Source organism: Ursus maritimus, unplaced genomic scaffold, assembly GCF_017311325.1.
Source record: "Ursus maritimus isolate PB19 unplaced genomic scaffold, ASM1731132v1 scaffold_1, whole genome shotgun sequence".
Lineage (NCBI taxonomy): Eukaryota > Metazoa > Chordata > Mammalia > Carnivora > Ursidae > Ursus > Ursus maritimus.
Genome location: NW_024423343.1, coordinates 1,383,082 through 1,399,767, shown reverse-complemented (window position 1 = coordinate 1,399,767; position 16,686 = coordinate 1,383,082). Strand labels below are relative to the sequence as shown.

The 16,686-nt window shown below is 60.1% G+C and overlaps 2 protein-coding genes across 18 annotated transcripts in view; both read right to left on the bottom strand.

Annotated features, from left to right (window-relative positions):
* Positions 1-3,127, bottom strand: part of LOC103662815 (aquaporin-12B) — a 6,319-nt gene extending 3,192 nt beyond the window's left edge. Inside the window, exons 1-2 of the mRNA XM_008690523.2 lie at positions 2,521-3,127; positions 224-340 (exon numbers count right to left, since the gene is read on the bottom strand). Of these exons, the coding sequence (XP_008688745.2) occupies positions 224-340; positions 2,521-3,127 (724 nt within the window). The remainder of the gene's footprint in view (positions 1-223; positions 341-2,520) is intronic.
* Positions 3,128-12,845: 9,718 nt separating this feature from the next.
* Positions 12,846-16,686, bottom strand: part of KIF1A (kinesin family member 1A) — a 68,949-nt gene continuing 65,108 nt past the window's right edge. For 16 of the 17 annotated variants that reach the window (XM_040638149.1, XM_040638193.1, XM_040638195.1 and 13 more), the window contains 5 exons: positions 16,450-16,574; positions 15,379-15,531; positions 14,610-14,802; positions 13,666-13,784; positions 12,846-13,277 (listed from right to left, as the gene is read on the bottom strand). In XM_040638149.1, coding sequence (XP_040494083.1) covers positions 13,235-13,277; positions 13,666-13,784; positions 14,610-14,802; positions 15,379-15,531; positions 16,450-16,574 — 633 coding nt within the window. In that variant the 3' untranslated portion in view covers positions 12,846-13,234. The remainder of the gene's footprint in view (positions 13,278-13,665; positions 13,785-14,609; positions 14,803-15,378; positions 15,532-16,449; positions 16,575-16,686) is intronic. The other variant, XM_040638244.1, reaches the window with a different exon arrangement.

The following is a 16,686-nucleotide window of genomic DNA, read 5'->3' as shown; positions in this document are numbered from 1 at the left end:
CCCCCCCCCCCCCCCCCCCCCCCCCGCCGAGGGTCTCTAGCGGGAACTGAGAAGGATCCCCCCATCTCCCTCATCTGCACCAGGGACGCCACAGCCAGCAGCCCTTGGATCGACTCCCCACCCCTGAGCTGGACCACAGGCATGTCCACCAGGAACGCTTCGTGTGTCCTCCCCAAGCCACTGTCCAGGGCTGGCCTTGCCTGCTGCCCGCAGGGACCCTTACCTGTCAGAGGACCCAGCCAGTACACCTGCATGTACTCCAGCAGGGTGTGCCCCGAGCAGTGGAAGGTGACTGAGGTGGCCAGGGCGGGGTTGAAGAAGGCAGACGTGAAAGGCCCAGCTGTGGGAGGAAGCACAGACGGTCCTTGTGGGGCCTTGTCTGCAGCTGCCTCTCCTTGGGACAGAGCCCTGCGCCTGGAGCCTGGCGCTCAGCCCATCCTGACCCCCCTTGTACTGATGGGGACATGGGCAGGAGGGCCACTCAGCCAAGGCCAGCACCACGGGATCAGGGAGCAGCCAGGACCAGAGTCTCTCCATGAACGTCCGCCACCCATCCCAACCGCTCTCCCCTGATGAACTCACCTCCCCCACCCCTTTTCTCCACTCTCCACCTGTGGGAGGTTTTCCTTGAGAGAAGGGGGGCAGAGACAGACAGAGACACAGATGGAAAGAGACAGGTAGAGATGGGGAGACGGGGAGACGGGGAGACAGACAGAGGCAGAGACAGAGTGATGTCAGCGAAGGGCTGAGCCCAGTGAGGAAACAGGGAAGGGAGGAGGGACAGGGCAGATAAGGAGAGACTAGGGAAAGCGCCAGCGTCCCTCAGCCCCAGGCCAGGTAGACCGCTGCCAAGGAGCAGGGGCCTCACCTGGGCAACCCAGGGCCCGAAGCTGGCAGTGGAGACCAGGATCTGGGGGAGGTGTCCTGGATGACTTCGGGGCTGAAGCAGGAGCTGCCGGCATCTCCCTGGGGCCAGAGCCCAGGCATTCTGGACACAGAGCCCTGCTCCTGGCAAGTCTCTGCTCACCCGTGCCTCAGTTTCCCCACCTGTACATGGGCTCGAGAGGTGCCTTCCCCATACACAGTGTCTGTCCTATGCCAGACCATGGACATCTCAGGAAGTGAGCCCGAAGTGCTGGTTCTGTCCTTACTGGGCCCAGCCCACCCGAAATGCACACTCTGGAGAGCTCATCCCTCAGGCCCTTTCAGTTGTAGCCCTAGCACCCTGAGCAGGCATAAGGTGCCTGCTGAGTGATGTGCACCCCATCCCACAGCACACCCTTCCCAGAGAGCCCATTCCCAGCATCCTGTCCCGTCCCAGCACACCAGTGCTCCGGGGTGCAGGGAGTGTCCACGCCTGGAGAGCCCTCCTAGTGGAGCAAATCCCACAGACAGAATGATGTCAGAGTCCCTTGGGGATTTATCAGCAGCCCCAGCCTGGCACCTTCAAGTTCTGGCCCAGTTCTGTCCCCATGTTCCGGGACAGCTGCGGTGTGAGGTCAGCAGCCTGGGCATCCTGCAGCTGACCTCAGCTCTCTGCTGCCCCACCAATGTGGGAAAGGCAGCTTCCACAGTGGCTGAAGGACCCCACGAGAGCTTGGTCCAGAGGCCCAGGACCTGGGCACAGCCACGGAGGATGGGAGGATTGGAGGATGGGGAGAAGATGGGAGGATGGGAGGAGGATGAGAGGTTGGGGGGATGGGGGAGGATGGGAGGATGGGGGATGGGAGGAGGATGGGAAGATAGGGGGATGGAGGGAGGATGGAGGAGGATGGGAGGAGGATAGGAGGAGGATGGGAGGAGGATGGGAAGATGGGAGGATGGAGGGAGGATGGGAGGATGGGGATGGGAGGAGGATGGGAGGATGGGGGGAGGATGGGAGGAGAATGGGAGGATGGGGGGATGGGGGAGGATGGGAGGATGGGGGATGGGAGGAGGATGGGAGGATGAGGGAGGACGGGGGAGGATGGGAGGGTGGAAGGAGCATGGGGAAATGGGAAGATGGGAGGAGGATGGGGGAATGGGAAGATGGGAGGAGGTTGAGAGGATGGAAAGAGGATGGGAGGATGGGGGGAGGATGGAAGGATGCTGTCCTCTCTGGAGACATGGGGAGCCATGTGGAGAGGGTTGGTGGAGGAGGAAGAAACAGCAGGACCTGGGACTCTGGGAAGGGGTGGCAGAGGACTCAGGAGCTTCCAGACCAGAGCATGGGCTGGGCCTTGAAGAAACTTCACTGGCTGCCCCCTGCCCCGGCTGCAGACCTTCTGAGATGAACGGGAACAGTTCAGAGTGTGGAGAGAGCCAGCCAGAAAGGACGGCGCCAACAGGGGCCGAGGGTCCCACTCCAGTGCACTGTGTCCAGACCTGCTGGCCGCCCTCCCACCACCCCCAGGTTCCCAGGAGAGGGCTGTCCGCAGTCTCTGGGGGCCGGCAGTCCCCCTTGGCTACAGCTTCTCTCCTGGGTGTCCAAGTGGGTGCAGAGGTTCCGATGTGCCCCGGGGAGAGGCAGCCAGGTCTCACCTGTGTAGGCCATGATGGTGACCAGCAGGGCCACGAGGGGCACCCTGTAGATGGGAAGACTGTTCCGGAAGCGGAGGAGGGTCAGGTGGAAGAAGAAGGCACAGGCGCCTTCCACCAGCGTGCCGTGGGGCACGGACGTGTGCAGGGCGGAGCTGCAGTGTGCGTCCATGAGGCTCTGGAGGACGTGCAAGTCACTGAGCTCCCAGGCCCAGTAGAGTCGGGTCAGGGTGCGGGCCGCCTGCACGCCCAGCCCCTGGGCCACCAGCGTCAGCAGCGTGCAGGGCAGAGAGGCCTCGGCCAGGAGGAGCTCCTGCAGAGACACGGTGGGGTTGGCCGCGGCCCCGTCGCAGGTGGCCCCGTGCGCCAGGACGATCAGGAAGAGCAGCGTCAGCAGCAGGTCGGGGCCGAAGCCCCCGGCCCAGGGGCCCAGCTCCACCAACACCCGCATCTCCAGGCAGCAGGCCCCCAGCTGGGCCGCGCCCACCGCCTCCCGGGCGAAGCTGGCGTAGACACCCCCCGGGAGCAGAGCCTTGGACACCTTCCTGGCCCCCTGGCAGAGGGCGAAGGTGGCGAAGAAGAAGGAGAGGGACACGTTCAGACCGGCCATTGGCCTGGGGGCTCCGCGAGGAGCAGGGCCGAGCAGGGGACCTGAGCTGACGCGTCAGGGCCTGGCCCATCCCCGGCCCCAAGGACAGCGTGGCTGTGGGAGAAGCCAGCTGGGCGGGCTGCGCCTGCGAACGCCACACCTGTGCCCTCACCTCCAGCCGCACCTGCTGCCGGCCCGGGAGCCGAACCGGGAACTTTCACAGCGGACGCCGCACAGTCGGGCGTCCCCCCTGGGGCGTGAGACACACCAGGCCCCTGCCCCCCTCGGCCACCTGTAGGTGCTGGACACGGGCCACAGCTTCAAAGCTGGCACTGGGGCTCCGTGACTCACCCCCCAGGGCTCTCGGCTCCTCGGGCACAGCCTGGAGGCTCCCCGCACCTGTGCTCTGTCCCCGCCTGGGTGAGGGTCCCCGGCTCTGCCTGTGCTGGGGGCCACCTGCCACTGGGTGAAGGGACCTGTCTGTGGGAGGGAGGGAGCTGCTGGTGCCCCAGCCGGGCTGCTGAACTGGCAGAAACAGGCCCATCACCCCACACACGTTAATTTTTCTGCCTAGCAGCGTGAAGAAACAAAAATGCATTTCTAAGAAAGCCTGGCTGGTGAGAAGTTCAGGGGTCTCCTCACAGACCCACACACGTGCTGACCTTGGAAGAGAAGCCCGTTCCCTGGAGAGCAGCCCTCCTGGGGACACCCTGCAGGGTATGGCTCTCAAGTCCAAGACTCTGCCAGAGACTCTGTCTCCGACACTGGCCAGGCTTCAGGGACACAAGCCTGGAGGTCGTGGTCTCGGGACTTGAGGTCTGTGGCACAGCACCGACCCCAGGAGGCCATCGAGCGCCTCAGGGAAGAGCGGACATCAAGCAGCTGTCCCGGGTTGCTGGGGACAGCCGGATTCATCGGCCAAGCCCTGGTGGAGGGTCAGTCTGGGCCGAGGGAAAGAGCTCAGCACCGCCGAGCGGCCACTCCGGGGAAGGGGGTGGGGGTTGGGGGAAGTTGCCAGGGGAAGGGGCTGCCAGGCTGGGGAGGGGCCTTGTGCCCTGAGCCACATCCCCCAGGACTGGGAGGGGAGAGGGAAAGAGGCTGGGAGGGTCACGGCACTGCCAGGAGGAGGAGGGGAGGGGAGGGAGGGGCCGCTGGTGAAGGCCCAGGTTGAGGCTTGCTGGACGCAGCACTGCCAGGGGCCATACCCGCCCAGCCCGACGCGGTGGGCCCAGTGTGGGGGGGGAGATCAGCAGGGCAGGTGGGCCAGTGGGAGACGGGAGACTCATCCCCCCGTCCCATGTCCCAACTCCCGAGGCCTGCAGTTGGCCGGGCAGAGCCGTGAGGGTGGGCTCTGAGCACGGCAGCTGGGATCCCTGCACGGCAAAGGCCCCACTGTCTAGACACGGCCGGGGGGTACAGGCGACACCTCTGCCCCTCCTCCCCTCTCCTGTGCCCACCTGGACGGCCTCATGGCCTGCAGCAGCACTTGACTTCTACCCCGTACCCCTTCCCCATCCTGCCCCCCCCCCCAGAAGGCAGAACCACCCATCAAAATCCTCTGCATTTCCTTCCAAGGAGCTCAGCTGAGCACGGCGGCTGGGGAAGGTGCTGAGGATGACGTCACCAAGAAGAGGGGGATCCCTGAGAGCACCTGACGCCTGAGGGGCCTGACACCTGGGGGACTACGGCAAAGGTCCCGGCCATGCCCATTGGCCCTGTCACTTCCAGCATTGCAGGATCACCCCGCAGGCCCCTGTGACCCGAGTGGAGCCCCAGCTCTGGGCCCCGGGCTGCTGGGAGCAGGCTGGGCACATTTACAAGGAGGCCCAAGGGTAGCGCCGTCTTTTCCAGGAGAACCATCTGTCATCTCTGGCGGCCTCTGCCTCCATGACTGTCCCCGCCCGAAGGCACTCCCTGCCGGCCTCCCTTGCGCAGCTGGGGAGACGTAGAGCCAGGAGGGAGCGTCCAAAGCATGCAGGACAGGAGCTGCGTTCTGGTGGTCACAGTAGATGATCCTGAGGTCCAGAACTTTCCCAGAGGTGGGGAAGGCATCTGCGCCTCAGGGGACAGGGGCGAGGTTAACCCCAACAGGAAGTCGGCCTGCTGCTCCCCCTGGAAGGCAGACAAGCGGCCAGACGACAGGCCCAGGGCGGGGGGTATGGGGTGGGTGTCCCGTCCTGCTCTACGGCCCCAGCCCTCTCAGAGGTGCGGGCAAGCCGTAGAGACCTGGAGTCTGGGAGCGGAGAAGTTGGGGCTCCCTCAGCATTCACACAGACACCCCCTTCCACCCTCCAACTGGTGGGGCCTGGCCCAGTGAAAACACACGGAACGTGGTATCAGACCCCAAACCGTGCCTCCGCGAGCACGCGAGTCCCCTGGTTCCTCATACTGCGCGTTGCAAGGGGGCTGATTTTGTATTTTCACACACGGCGCAACTTCCAGCCGAAACTTGAATAAAGCAAAGCACCCCAGCCTTAGAGCGGACTTCACGCCGTGCGACAGAAGGACAAAGCCCGGGAACAGAGGCCATGCCCAGAGACCATCCGCACCCAGGCCCCCCGCGGACCCCGCCGCCGCCCGTCAGAGGTGCCCACTCCTCAGATGTCTGTTGTCATCGCAAGCTCGCAGACTGTCGCACGCCACTGGAGCCACAGCCACGCGGCAGAGTCTGGCGGCCTCGCGTGGGGCTGTTGGGGGGGCAGCGCTCCTTCCTTGTAACTGCTGAAGGGAGTTCCGTCATGTGGACGGACCCCAGCTTGCTCATCCATTTGCCCGGTGATGAACCTTATGTTTTCTCAGTTTTTGACTAATAGGAAGGAAGTCGTGAGCACTCAGGGCGAGTCTTCCCGAACAAATGCCCAGAGTGCCCGGGGCCACAGGGCGGGTGACTGTTCAGCTTTATGAGGTCACGAGGCCCCGCTCCTGGCAGGTGTGGCCCAGGAGCGGCGTGTGGGACGCACCGTGTCTCTACCAGCCGGGGCTGTGAAGACCGAAGCACATTTCCTGCTCCGAGCAGTTTCTCCTTGCGGGTCCGGCCGCATTTCCCCGACGGCAGACGACACTGGTCACAAGCTCACTGTGCCATGCCACTCCTCAGCGTTTCATCGCGCCGGGCATCTTTTTCCGGTGGCATTCTAGTGATCCTTCCCATACTCCGTGTATACTCTGGAAGAAGTCCTTTTCCTGTAATTGTTTCACACATATTTTCATCCAATTCCATTTTCTTTTCTTTTCTTTTTTTTTTAAATTTTATTTATTTCAGAGAGAGAGCAAGAGGAGGGGAGGGAGAGGGGCAGAGGGAGAGGGAGAAGCGGACTCCCCGCTGAGCAGGGAGCCTGACTCGGGGCTCGATCCCAGGACCCCAGGATCATGACCTGAGCCGAAGACGGACGCTTCACCGACTGAGCCACCAGGTGCCCGCAGTTCCATTTTCGTAATGATGTCTTTCTGTAAGTACTTCTAGAAGCTTTACAGCCTCGAGTTTCCCATTTGGGTCTAGAGTCTATTTTGACTTAACTTCTTAACTTTTGTGAAAAGTGTCAGATGGTCTTGTTTGCTTTTGCACTCGGGCGTCCCGTGGCTCTGGCCCCGTTGTTGAAAAGACTGCCCTCTCCCCATCGACTTGCCGCTGCTCCTTTGTCAACAGCGGTTGACTCTATTTGCGCGGATCTATTCTGTTCCATTGACGGATTTGTCTGTTCTTTCTCCAGGACCACGCTGTCCTGATTTTGGAGAGCTTGCAGTGAGCCTTGAAGTCGGGTAACGGGAATCTGGCAACATTGTTCTTCTTCAGTACGGGGCGGGCTGTTCTGGGTCTTTTGCCGTTCCCTATAAACGTTAGAATCAGCTTGTCGATATCCGAGTAGTTTGCTGGCATTTTGATTGGGAACGCATTGACTCTATGCGCCCAACTAGGAAAAGTTCACATCTCAGCCATCCTGAGACTTCCAGTCCGGGAACACAGAATGCTCTCCTTTTATTTAGGTCTTCTTTGATTCCTTGTGTCAGAATTTTGTAGTTTCCTACATACAGATCCTGTGCACATCCTGATTGAACTTTACCGCCTACGTGCTCCAACGCGAGCGTGCCCTCTCTCTCTCTCTGTCGGTACCACTGTAAATGCTGTTGTGTGTTTTTTAATTTTGAATTCTAGCTGTTCATTGCTGGTTTATAGGAAAGCTACTCACTTTGTATTATCTCTGAGTCCTGTGACCTTGCTATAATCTCTGGTTAGTTCCAGGAGTTTTTTGGTCAATTCTTTGGGATTTTCTAAAGACGATCTTGTCATCTGCAAACAAAGACAGCTTTATCTCTTCCTTCCCAATCTGTATGCCCCTTCTTGTCTTGTAGCACCTAGAATTTCTAGGACGGTGTCGAATAGGATTGGTGAGAGGACCTCCTTGCCCTGCTTAGTCAAAGGGGTGAAACCTCCAGTTTGTCACCAGTAAGAATGACGTTGGCTGTACGATTTTTGATGTTGGCTGTTCTTTATCGAGTTGAGGAAGCTTCCCTCTATTCCTAGTTTGCCCCCCGCCCCCCAGGACTTTGTTATGGAGAAAGCTCTGGGCATATTCCAAAATGATTACTCTTCCACTTCTCCTGATAGAGACGTGAGGGGATTTTTCTCCACTCTTCACAGTGAGAACTTGGTGGGCACCTCCTGGTAAAAGCCACAGGAGTGTGAGGGTCCCCCTAAGCCTGAGCCCCCAGGAGTTCCTCACCTCCAGCTAGTCCACACTGGGCTTCCAGCAATGTGGAGTCAAAACTGCCATCCCAGTGTTCCTACATGGCTCTAGCCCCAGCGGCTTCTGCACCCACAAGCAGATCTCAGCTGGGACTGTCTGCGCTCCTTGCTCCAGATTCTGGGTGACACTTTGCCCTGTGACTTCAGTTATCTGACAGGTGCGCGAAAACTTGCTTTTGGTTTTATTCAGCTTTTTTCTTGTTAGGACAGGGCATCATGGCTGCTAAGATCTTTACAGTCTGAGTTGATCTCCTAATGTTTTCGACATTTAGGAAAATCAGAATCTATAAGGGGCCTCTGTCTTTTAACACAGGTCCACCGTGGGAATTATAATTTATAGTAGTAATAGCTCCCAAGCCAATTGCACATAGGACGATGTCTCTTAATAAGCCAATAAATAACATTCTCCAGACAACAGTCGATTGATTGTACAATTGTTCCAGGCAAAGGGGAGAGGACAGAATGGAAGTCCAACTGAGTTGGGGTGTACCTTCCTGCGAGTGGGTTCTCGGAAGAGGTGGCTTAGCCATCGAGAGTGGACGTCCAGCTGCAGGCACGAAGCCCAGGTCCCTGTTGCAGAGCACACTGTAGGGGAATGGAGGTGCTGTGCTGGCAGGAGGAGGCTCTCTCTCGGGCGTTTTCACCCCAGCTGCCCGTCGCCTTGCCGCGCGGGAGCTGATGCCCCAGGTCTTGGGAGAGCCCTTTGGATCAGCAAACGATGGCCTGGCCCAGACCAAATGCTCCTGGGAAGTCCTCACAAGCTCTCGATATTTGGAAGTTTAAATGCCCACTCGTCGTGGCCCCTCTTCCCTGTGTGCCCACCCACAGCTGTGACTGTTTATGAACAACAGATGTGGAAAACAGCATCCTGACACAGCTTCCTCGACGTAAACACATTCACCCTGAGGTCCAAACGAGTTCACTTAAGTCACAAACAAGTGGATCTGGAATCATCACAAACCAACACACACACCGGGTTTGGATGCTTGCAGCCCCCCGTGTTCTTCTCTCTTATCCAGAAACGGGATCCGTTTCGGCGTCCGTTTTCTTTCAGCCGCCCCGTAATGTGTGGTTGTAATGAGGTCCGCATACCTTGCAGCGTCAGTTAGCAGCTCTTCATACAGGATTTCTCTGTCAAAATACCACTGTTGTCTCTCCCGACAGAAGCAGCTCTGGTGCATTTCTAGCTGATATCAGGAAGGACCCGTTTGCACAGAAGTCTATGATCTTAGCATTCCTTTTCTTCTTTTCCAACTGCTCTTTGTGCCCTTACTTTTCATTTCTTCTTTTGATTGATCAGGTATTTGTCCTATTGGTCTTTACTATGAGCTCATTGGCTAAAGGCTTAGTTAGCAGGAGAGGTTAAGTTTCGTCAGATGCTTTTTCTGTGCCTATAGAGACGGTGATTTTCTTTTGTTATTTTAATAGGGTGAATTGCGTGGATGAGTGTTTGAACCAAACTTGCATTCCCAGGATAAACTCCACTTGGTCATGACAGTATTACCCTTTTTACATGTTGTTAAATTCCATTTGGTAAAAGGTTTTTGAAAATAATTTGTTTTCTGTGTTGATGAAGGATATTGGTCTGCAGTTTCATTTTCTTATAATACTTTTGTCTGCTTTCGGTATGGGGTAATGCTGACCATACAGGAAGCTGGAGGTCGCCTGGCATGCCTGAGGGCTTGTGAGTGACACAAACGGGTGCGGCCAGGTGCTGAGGGAAGCAGGTGGGTGCCCCCATGATAAACACCATCTTGTCCCTCACAGCCCTTGGCTCTTTGCGAGCGGGTGCGGTCTCTGGACAGTGCTGGACATGTGGCCCCAGTGGCCATTTCTGGCTGCACCCAACAGACTTCACACACAAATAAAGCCACAGTGGAGGCCCACAGCTCTGGTGTTGCATAAGGAGCCACATTTATTTCTTAATTGGACAGAATCTTAAGTGCACACACACAGTACAGGAGCCTAGAGCCTAACACTCGGGTTTAGGACGTCAGGGAACTAGAAGTCATTACGTCAGGATGGTGGTTACAGCGCGGGGGCCAAGGTGTGCCACACAACCACATATGTACAAGCTACAGGGGAGCTCAGGGGACAGCTAGCTGCAGGAAGCTCAGGCCGTCAAGAAGCCACAGCCTCTGCTAATCCCGGGGGAATGCTGGCCCTGGTCCCGGGGATAAAACAAGGGTGTCTTTTGGGGTCCCACACAGGAGGGAGCTGAGAGGACCAGCAATGTTAGGAACTCTCCCCTAGTGCTTTGCCACACCTGCCCCACAGGTGCAGACTGGGGACCAGGACTGATGGGGAGGGCACCTCACTGCAGCCACCCGGGGGTGTGAGTGTGTGCATGTGTGTGCGGTACGACGGGTGAACGGAACACGGGCGCCGTAGGAGGGATGACTCAGAACGAGGTGGCCTTGGCATTTAGGGGGACCTCAAAACTCACTGCTGGGGACTAGCCTGGATGCACTGGAGCCTGGGGCCGGTGGGCCTGGAGCCTAGCCCCCCCCTTCCTGGGACCAAGGCAGAAGGAGCTCACCCTCCCGTGGAGGAGACCGAGAGCTTCTCTGGGTGACAATGGTTGTCCCTCAAACCGAAATGAGTGACATCAAGCATTAAAACAAAAAAATTCCCAGAGACGTGGCTTTCTGGATCTTTCTTTCCTCCCCACTCAGTGGGAAATAGCCAGGTCTGACCTCCCTCTCTGCACCCACAGTGGGCTGACCCTCAGGTGCCCCCAGATCAGCCTCCTGGGTCACAGACGTGACGACCACATCCCAGTTTGTTAAATGCTTGTCCCCCCTAATGTGACACGTGGGTAGCTTCTGGCAGGGCAGACATGAAGAGACCAGCTTTTCTGACTCCGGTTTCTCTCCCCAGAAACTCCAAGGGTCTGGCGGTGACCACGGGGCTGGGGGGGTCCCTGTCAACTGCCAAGCGGCACCAGGCCAAAATTAAACAGTCCTTGGAGCACCTCCATGGCCGTGGAGGCTCCCGAATTTAGGGTGATTCCCAGAAACCGTCGCATGGGCCCCCTTGCTTCAGCCCACCCCCATGAAGCAGGTGCTCTGCAGGTTGGCTGGCCTCAGACACCTGCATCCTGGGTGCGAGGGCCTCAGACCCTCCGAGGCCACTGCCGCAGGCTGGCTGACCTGAGTGGGCTGTGGCCGGGGCCCTGCACCTCCGGGCTTTCTGCGAGCAGGCGGGACTCCTGGGAACCAACTCATCTTGGCAGGGCTCCCTCCCCCCCGGTCCTCCTCCCTGCCCTCCAGGCCATCATAAAAGCCAGAATAAGTGGTTGCTCTGGACCGTGCCGCACCCCTGCTCTCTGCGTCTCCGCCTAGGAATGTCTGGTTTCTGGATGACGTTTGCTTTCAGTCTGGGATGTGAGCCCTCATCTGGCGGCCTCCAAGGATGGCCACTGAGCCCTGCACCTGCAGATGTGGTTTCCCAGGACACGTGTCTTAGTGATGGAGCTAATCCATCAGTGCTGCCTTCCAAGCACCGGGGGTGAGGGTAGCAGTCAGTGAAAGGGGCCACTGATGTGCTGCCTGAGACCGGGTGTGGGAAAGGCATGCTCACAGTCTCTGCTTCCAGCCGGGCTGGTGTGGCTGGTGTGGCTGGTGTGCCCAGACACCACTGCCAGAGGTCGCTCAGGTCAGGGAGCCCGCCGGCCTGGTCTCATGTCTGAGGCAGCACTAAAGGGGCCTGAATACTTTTCCAAGGAAAGCCTCGCACCAGAACCTTCTCACGTGGTATGGGAGCCAAGCCCACATGTCCCTGGAAGAAAGCGGCTGCACACACTTGCAGCCTCAGTGCACAGAATGGGACAGTGTCTACAGGTGGGTGCCTGTTGGGGACGGCCCCGGCTGAGGGGGGTTTGGAACCACTGACTGGGGTGCGACAAGATAATCCAAACTGAGTGGAAAGGTGAGGGGTTCATGAGTGGTGCCCTGCAGGGCCCGGCAAAGGCGTCAGAGAACAGCGTGGACCGGCCGGCCGCGAACTTGGGCCAGGAACCCCCAGGACTCTGAAACCTGCTGTCGGTGGGCCATGGTAGGGACGGGGTTTTGTGGTTTGGTTGCTGTTTTCCCTTGAGTTAGGAGGAGGCCACATGTGCCTTTGGGTGTGGGGACAGGTCGCTGAAGACCCCCCGGCACCCCGTGGCTTCTCTGATGGGTTTCTGGCCTGGGTATGATGCCTGACCACACTCTCAGCCTGGGGCGGACACTTGCCCTGTCCGGGCTGGCCCTTGGGTGTCGAGGCTGCAGAGAGAACGAAGTGGATCTTGTAATGAGAGCTCCGAACAGCATAAGGGCAGCGGTCTTGGGTGCAGGACAGGAGGGCCTCCCTGCTGACAACGGCCCCGTCGCTGGCTGCCTTCACCACACCCCAGGACTCACAGAAACTCTTCTCTTGGGGCAAAGGGGGGAAGTCACACACTTTCTTCCCAGGAACGACCTCGAGCTCACCCCATTTCTCACAGCAGCTGGAGAAGCTGCACCACAAGCCCTCGCCGCCTGGACCATCTTGAGAACCAGCCTCTGGCACCCTGCCAGTCTGGACACATGACGCCCCCTGCGCTCCCTGCCAGGAGAGCCCCATAGCCCAGGGGCCTGTCGCCTGGTCTCCCAGGGAGAAGCTGCGTCTCCAAGGCCCACGTGAGACGCGGATGCCATCTCCAGCTAGAAGACTGCACGGCAGCTTCTGCACGGTGCGGACTCCAGGCACCAGGTCCCTTGACATTCACACACACACACCCCGGGATGAGGGGCTACCCCCCATGTGGTTGGGGAGAAGCCTCCACTCGGGCCTGGCGAGGCGTGTGCCCGTGGTGCCCACCAGGAGGTGCCCGGCCTGCGCAGACACTCCTTCGCCGTGGCCTTCCCTACGAGCCTTGGGGGATGTGCGTGGGAGCAAGCGGGGGACGGGGTCCATCCGAATCCTACAGGTCTATGTGAAGGCATTAGAAATAAATACTTATAAATAGAACATAGTCTTATAGTTAATTTCTGAGTGGACTGTTTCAATGTCACTAACTAATGTATATTAATTATAAGTCTGTCTATGCTTAAAAAAATATTAGAATGGCAGCGATGCCCCTGTGGCTTGTGCCCTCTGGCCTTTTCAGCACCTCCCAGCTCTTCCCACCCAGGGCACGCTCGGAAAGAACAACTAACAAACGCGGCCTCTGCTGGGAGCAGGACAGGTTGTGTGGCGCAGGTCCCCGGGCCAGAGGTGGCACTCGCGGGGCCTGGCGCGGCGTCCCCGAGAGGGGACTCGCCGGCTGGCTGGTGGGGGCAGGCTGGGCGCAGTGACATGACGGGTGGTGATGAGGGCTGGGGGTGGGGCCGGCCTGCTGGCTGTCGCGGGAGGGCTCCGGCTCACACCCTCATCTGGGCAGACCGCCTTCTGGAGAGCTTGGACCTGCGGGAGGGCCGGGAGACAAGCCGTGGTCGGGAGGCCGCTCCCTGCGCTGACACCCCGCCCCCTCTGCGTCCCTCATCGCCCGGAGACCAACTCCTGTCCCCGTCACTACAGGGGCAGCCCGCCCGCCTTCCGCCCGCCTTCTGTAAGACACAGGGGTCGGAGGGGCAGGGCTCCCATGCACCAGGGCCTGGCCGTTCCCAAGCCACGCGTCGCATTTCCAACTACGTAAGGCCAGCACCTCCCCCACCCCCAGTAAAACGTACATTTTGAACATCTCGGGGATTTATACACTTCACCAGCCACGACACCAAAACAAGCACTAATGTCCTCAAAACATGCTCCCAAGCCGAAGAGCAGGGTGGGCGGTGCCGAGGGGGCGCCGTACCGTATGGTGCCGGCCAGGAGCGGGTTGAAGGCATACAGCCAGTCGTGCATGTCCTTGTCGCTGTTGGCCTGCAGCAGAATGCCGCGGTGCTCCGTGCACACGGCGAACGTGTTGGGCGTCTGCGAAGGCGGGCGGCCGTGAGAAGGTGTGAGGCTCCCCCAGTCAGCACATGGGGGCCACAGTCCCCTGGGGCCCGGTTGGGGCACAGGGAAGGGGCACCGCTGGGACAGCTCACGGGGGACAATGAGGGAAAGAAGACCCACGGGAGACAGCTGGAAAGGCTGCCCCCCTCTCTGCAGTGTGCACGGCCCACTCTGACGCAGACAGTGTGGCCCCCTCGCAGAAGGCTCTGCAGTCTGCACCCTGTCTCTTCTCACGCCCAGGGCTACCGTGCCACTGCTCTGCACTCTCCCCGGGATGCATCCGCCCCCCACGGGCCGAGGTTCCTTCCCCTGCGACCCTGGCTCAGCTGCAGGGCCCGGCCTCTTCTGCTAAAGTCTGAGCCCTTGGTGGCGTAGATGTGGGTGGCAGGCTGAGTTCGTGCCCCCAACCCCTACGGCGGGGAATAAAAAATCAGCTAGTGGGCACTGCGGCCTCCAGTGGAAGGAGTCAGGGCTCCTGGCACACACGTCCAGGGCCACTGCTGGCTCGGAGAGGAGCAGGCCAGAGCCAGGGACAGGAAGGCCGACTCCCAGGCCCACTACGTGGCCGGCCCCGTGGGGCTGGGTGGTCCCAGAAGGGAACTGGGTACTGGCCTCTCCTGAATGGGAGTGGGTCAACACCTGCCCCCTTCCCCGTAGGACCACAGCCCATCAGCGCTGGTCATCACCAGGACTAGGAGCCCCACAGGCGGGCAGAGAGCGGAAACAGGGCCCGCAGGGGACTAGACCCAGCTCCACCTCCCCAGCCAGCCCAGGCCCCCCATCCCGTGTCCGAGGCTGCACCTTGAGCATGGCCTGCTGGTCCTCGCTGTACTCCACTTGGGCGGTGGACAGGTTGAGCACAAACCTCTCCACGGCGTCCTTGTCGCTGTTGTACAGGTAGGCGTAGGGCCGCCGCACCACCACGAAGCGCTTGGCCCAGCCCGCCGTGTGAGGCTCCAGGAAGTGCAGGTACCCCTTCTTAGAGACGATGGGGCTGCAGGGTGGGGACAGCCACTGGTCCGTGCACTCCTGGCAGTCGTGGGGGTCTCCACCCCCACCCACCACCAGGCCCCTGGCCGTGCCGGCCACCGGGAAGGTCAGAAAGTGGGGCCCTGAGAAAGCCAGGGCCACGGAGCTATGAGGTACCTGGTGGAACCCCCACCCAGGAGGTCGGAGACCAGAACCACCCTTTCTGGGCCTCAGTTTCCCCAGCTGTGCAACGGAGAAGCTGAAACAAAGCTGCAGCTGCCCCTGAGCCGTCACTGTGTGTCACGTGACCACACCCCATAGAAGGAAGCCTTCTTGTGGCCGCAGGGGCCAAGCGGGCATTCGACACAGGGGCCTAATAACGCAAACATGCACGCAAACTGGGGTTCTGCATAGATGCATGCTGGGTCCCCCACCCTGGGTCTGGCCCTGGCCCCCTTCCTCCCCGTGCTGTCTGCTCATTCTCTGCCCCTGCCCCAGGTCGGGGTGGCCAGCCTGTCTCCCTCATACAGAGCTGTGGGGACAGAGCTGCCTGGGTGGTGCTTTAGAAGCGCCCCTGTTTGGGGCAGGGCCCCCTGCACACCTGACCCGGATCTCCTGGATGTCGGGAACCAGCAGGCGCTGGGGCTCCTTGTCTGCCTCCGCTGCCCGAGCCGGGGAGGGAAGCTTCTTCGAATCTGCCTCTGGCACAGGCTCAGGTTCTGGGCTGGCTGGCCGGGAGCAGGGCTGAGGGGTCCTGGGGAACAAAGCAAAGCCTTTGCATGCCTGCAAGGAGACGCCTCGCCAGGCCCGGGCTTCCTCCCACCGCCAGCATCACCCCCTCGGGGCTGCCCGGCCGCACCCGCAGCTGGAGTTGGGGGGCCCCGGGCCACCCGATTCCAGTGATGCACCGGGGTGCCGGGGAGGGTCCCACGCTGGCAGCCGGATCCGCTGAGCAAGAGCCACCACCCCTCTCCTGCAGCACATTCTGCTCCTCGCCCTCGTGGAAGTGGGCCCCTCCCCCCAGAGCCCCAGCGGGGCTGAGGCTGTCATAACGTCTGCAGAGGCCATCCACACAGACGGAGCTGCTGGTCCTCGGCACCTGCTGGGTCCAAAGAGCCTGACCGATGGCCAGTGACACCTGTCTTCTGTGAGGCCCAGAGGGCTTGATGCCTTTTTTGTTTTACGAACAAAATGTGGACGTTGAGGGGTTTCAAATGTAAGGGCTCAGGCTTCAGCGGTGCTAGTAAAGCTGGGGGGCTGGGCAGATGTCAGGCCATCCTCGTCTGCAGCCGCGGGCCATGGGTCTCTGGGCTCTGCTTTGTCACCTTCTAGCCTACTGAGTGTTGTACAAGCCCTTCCCCCTGAAAAGGGGTTTTGTTTTGTGCTATTTGGACCCGTTCCTGGTTTTAGTCCCCACAGCACTTTAAATCAATGTTCCAGCCGCAAATGTCCTCCGAAGAGTAAGACGACGGGACCGGATGGGGGCCGTGCCAGCCAGGGCAGGGTGCAGGGTGGACCCCTTCCACCTCGCCCTGCCCTAGATGTGTGTGGCCATCCCTGGTCATTTGTGCCCCCCCCCCACACCCCCCACACTCTGCACCTGAGTCGCAGACACTGTTATCAGTCGGTTTGCGGTACTGGAAACTTCTCCAGGAGGCTGGGGCTCACTCACCTCAGCTCAGCGGCTCCATACCGCCCTTCGACCAGAGAGGGGCAGGTGGAGGAGGGGGTGAGCGTGGCTGCCCCCAGAGGGGACATGGAGGGGTCCCGAAGCAGGGTGACAGACATCTCGGAGAGCTGTGAAGGACAGTGAGCCTTTAGCAGGGCGTACGGGGTGTGGACACCTCTGCGGCGGCTGAGGCCTGTGCCTCAGCTCACATTTCACCTCCATTTAGGGCACCCCCCATCC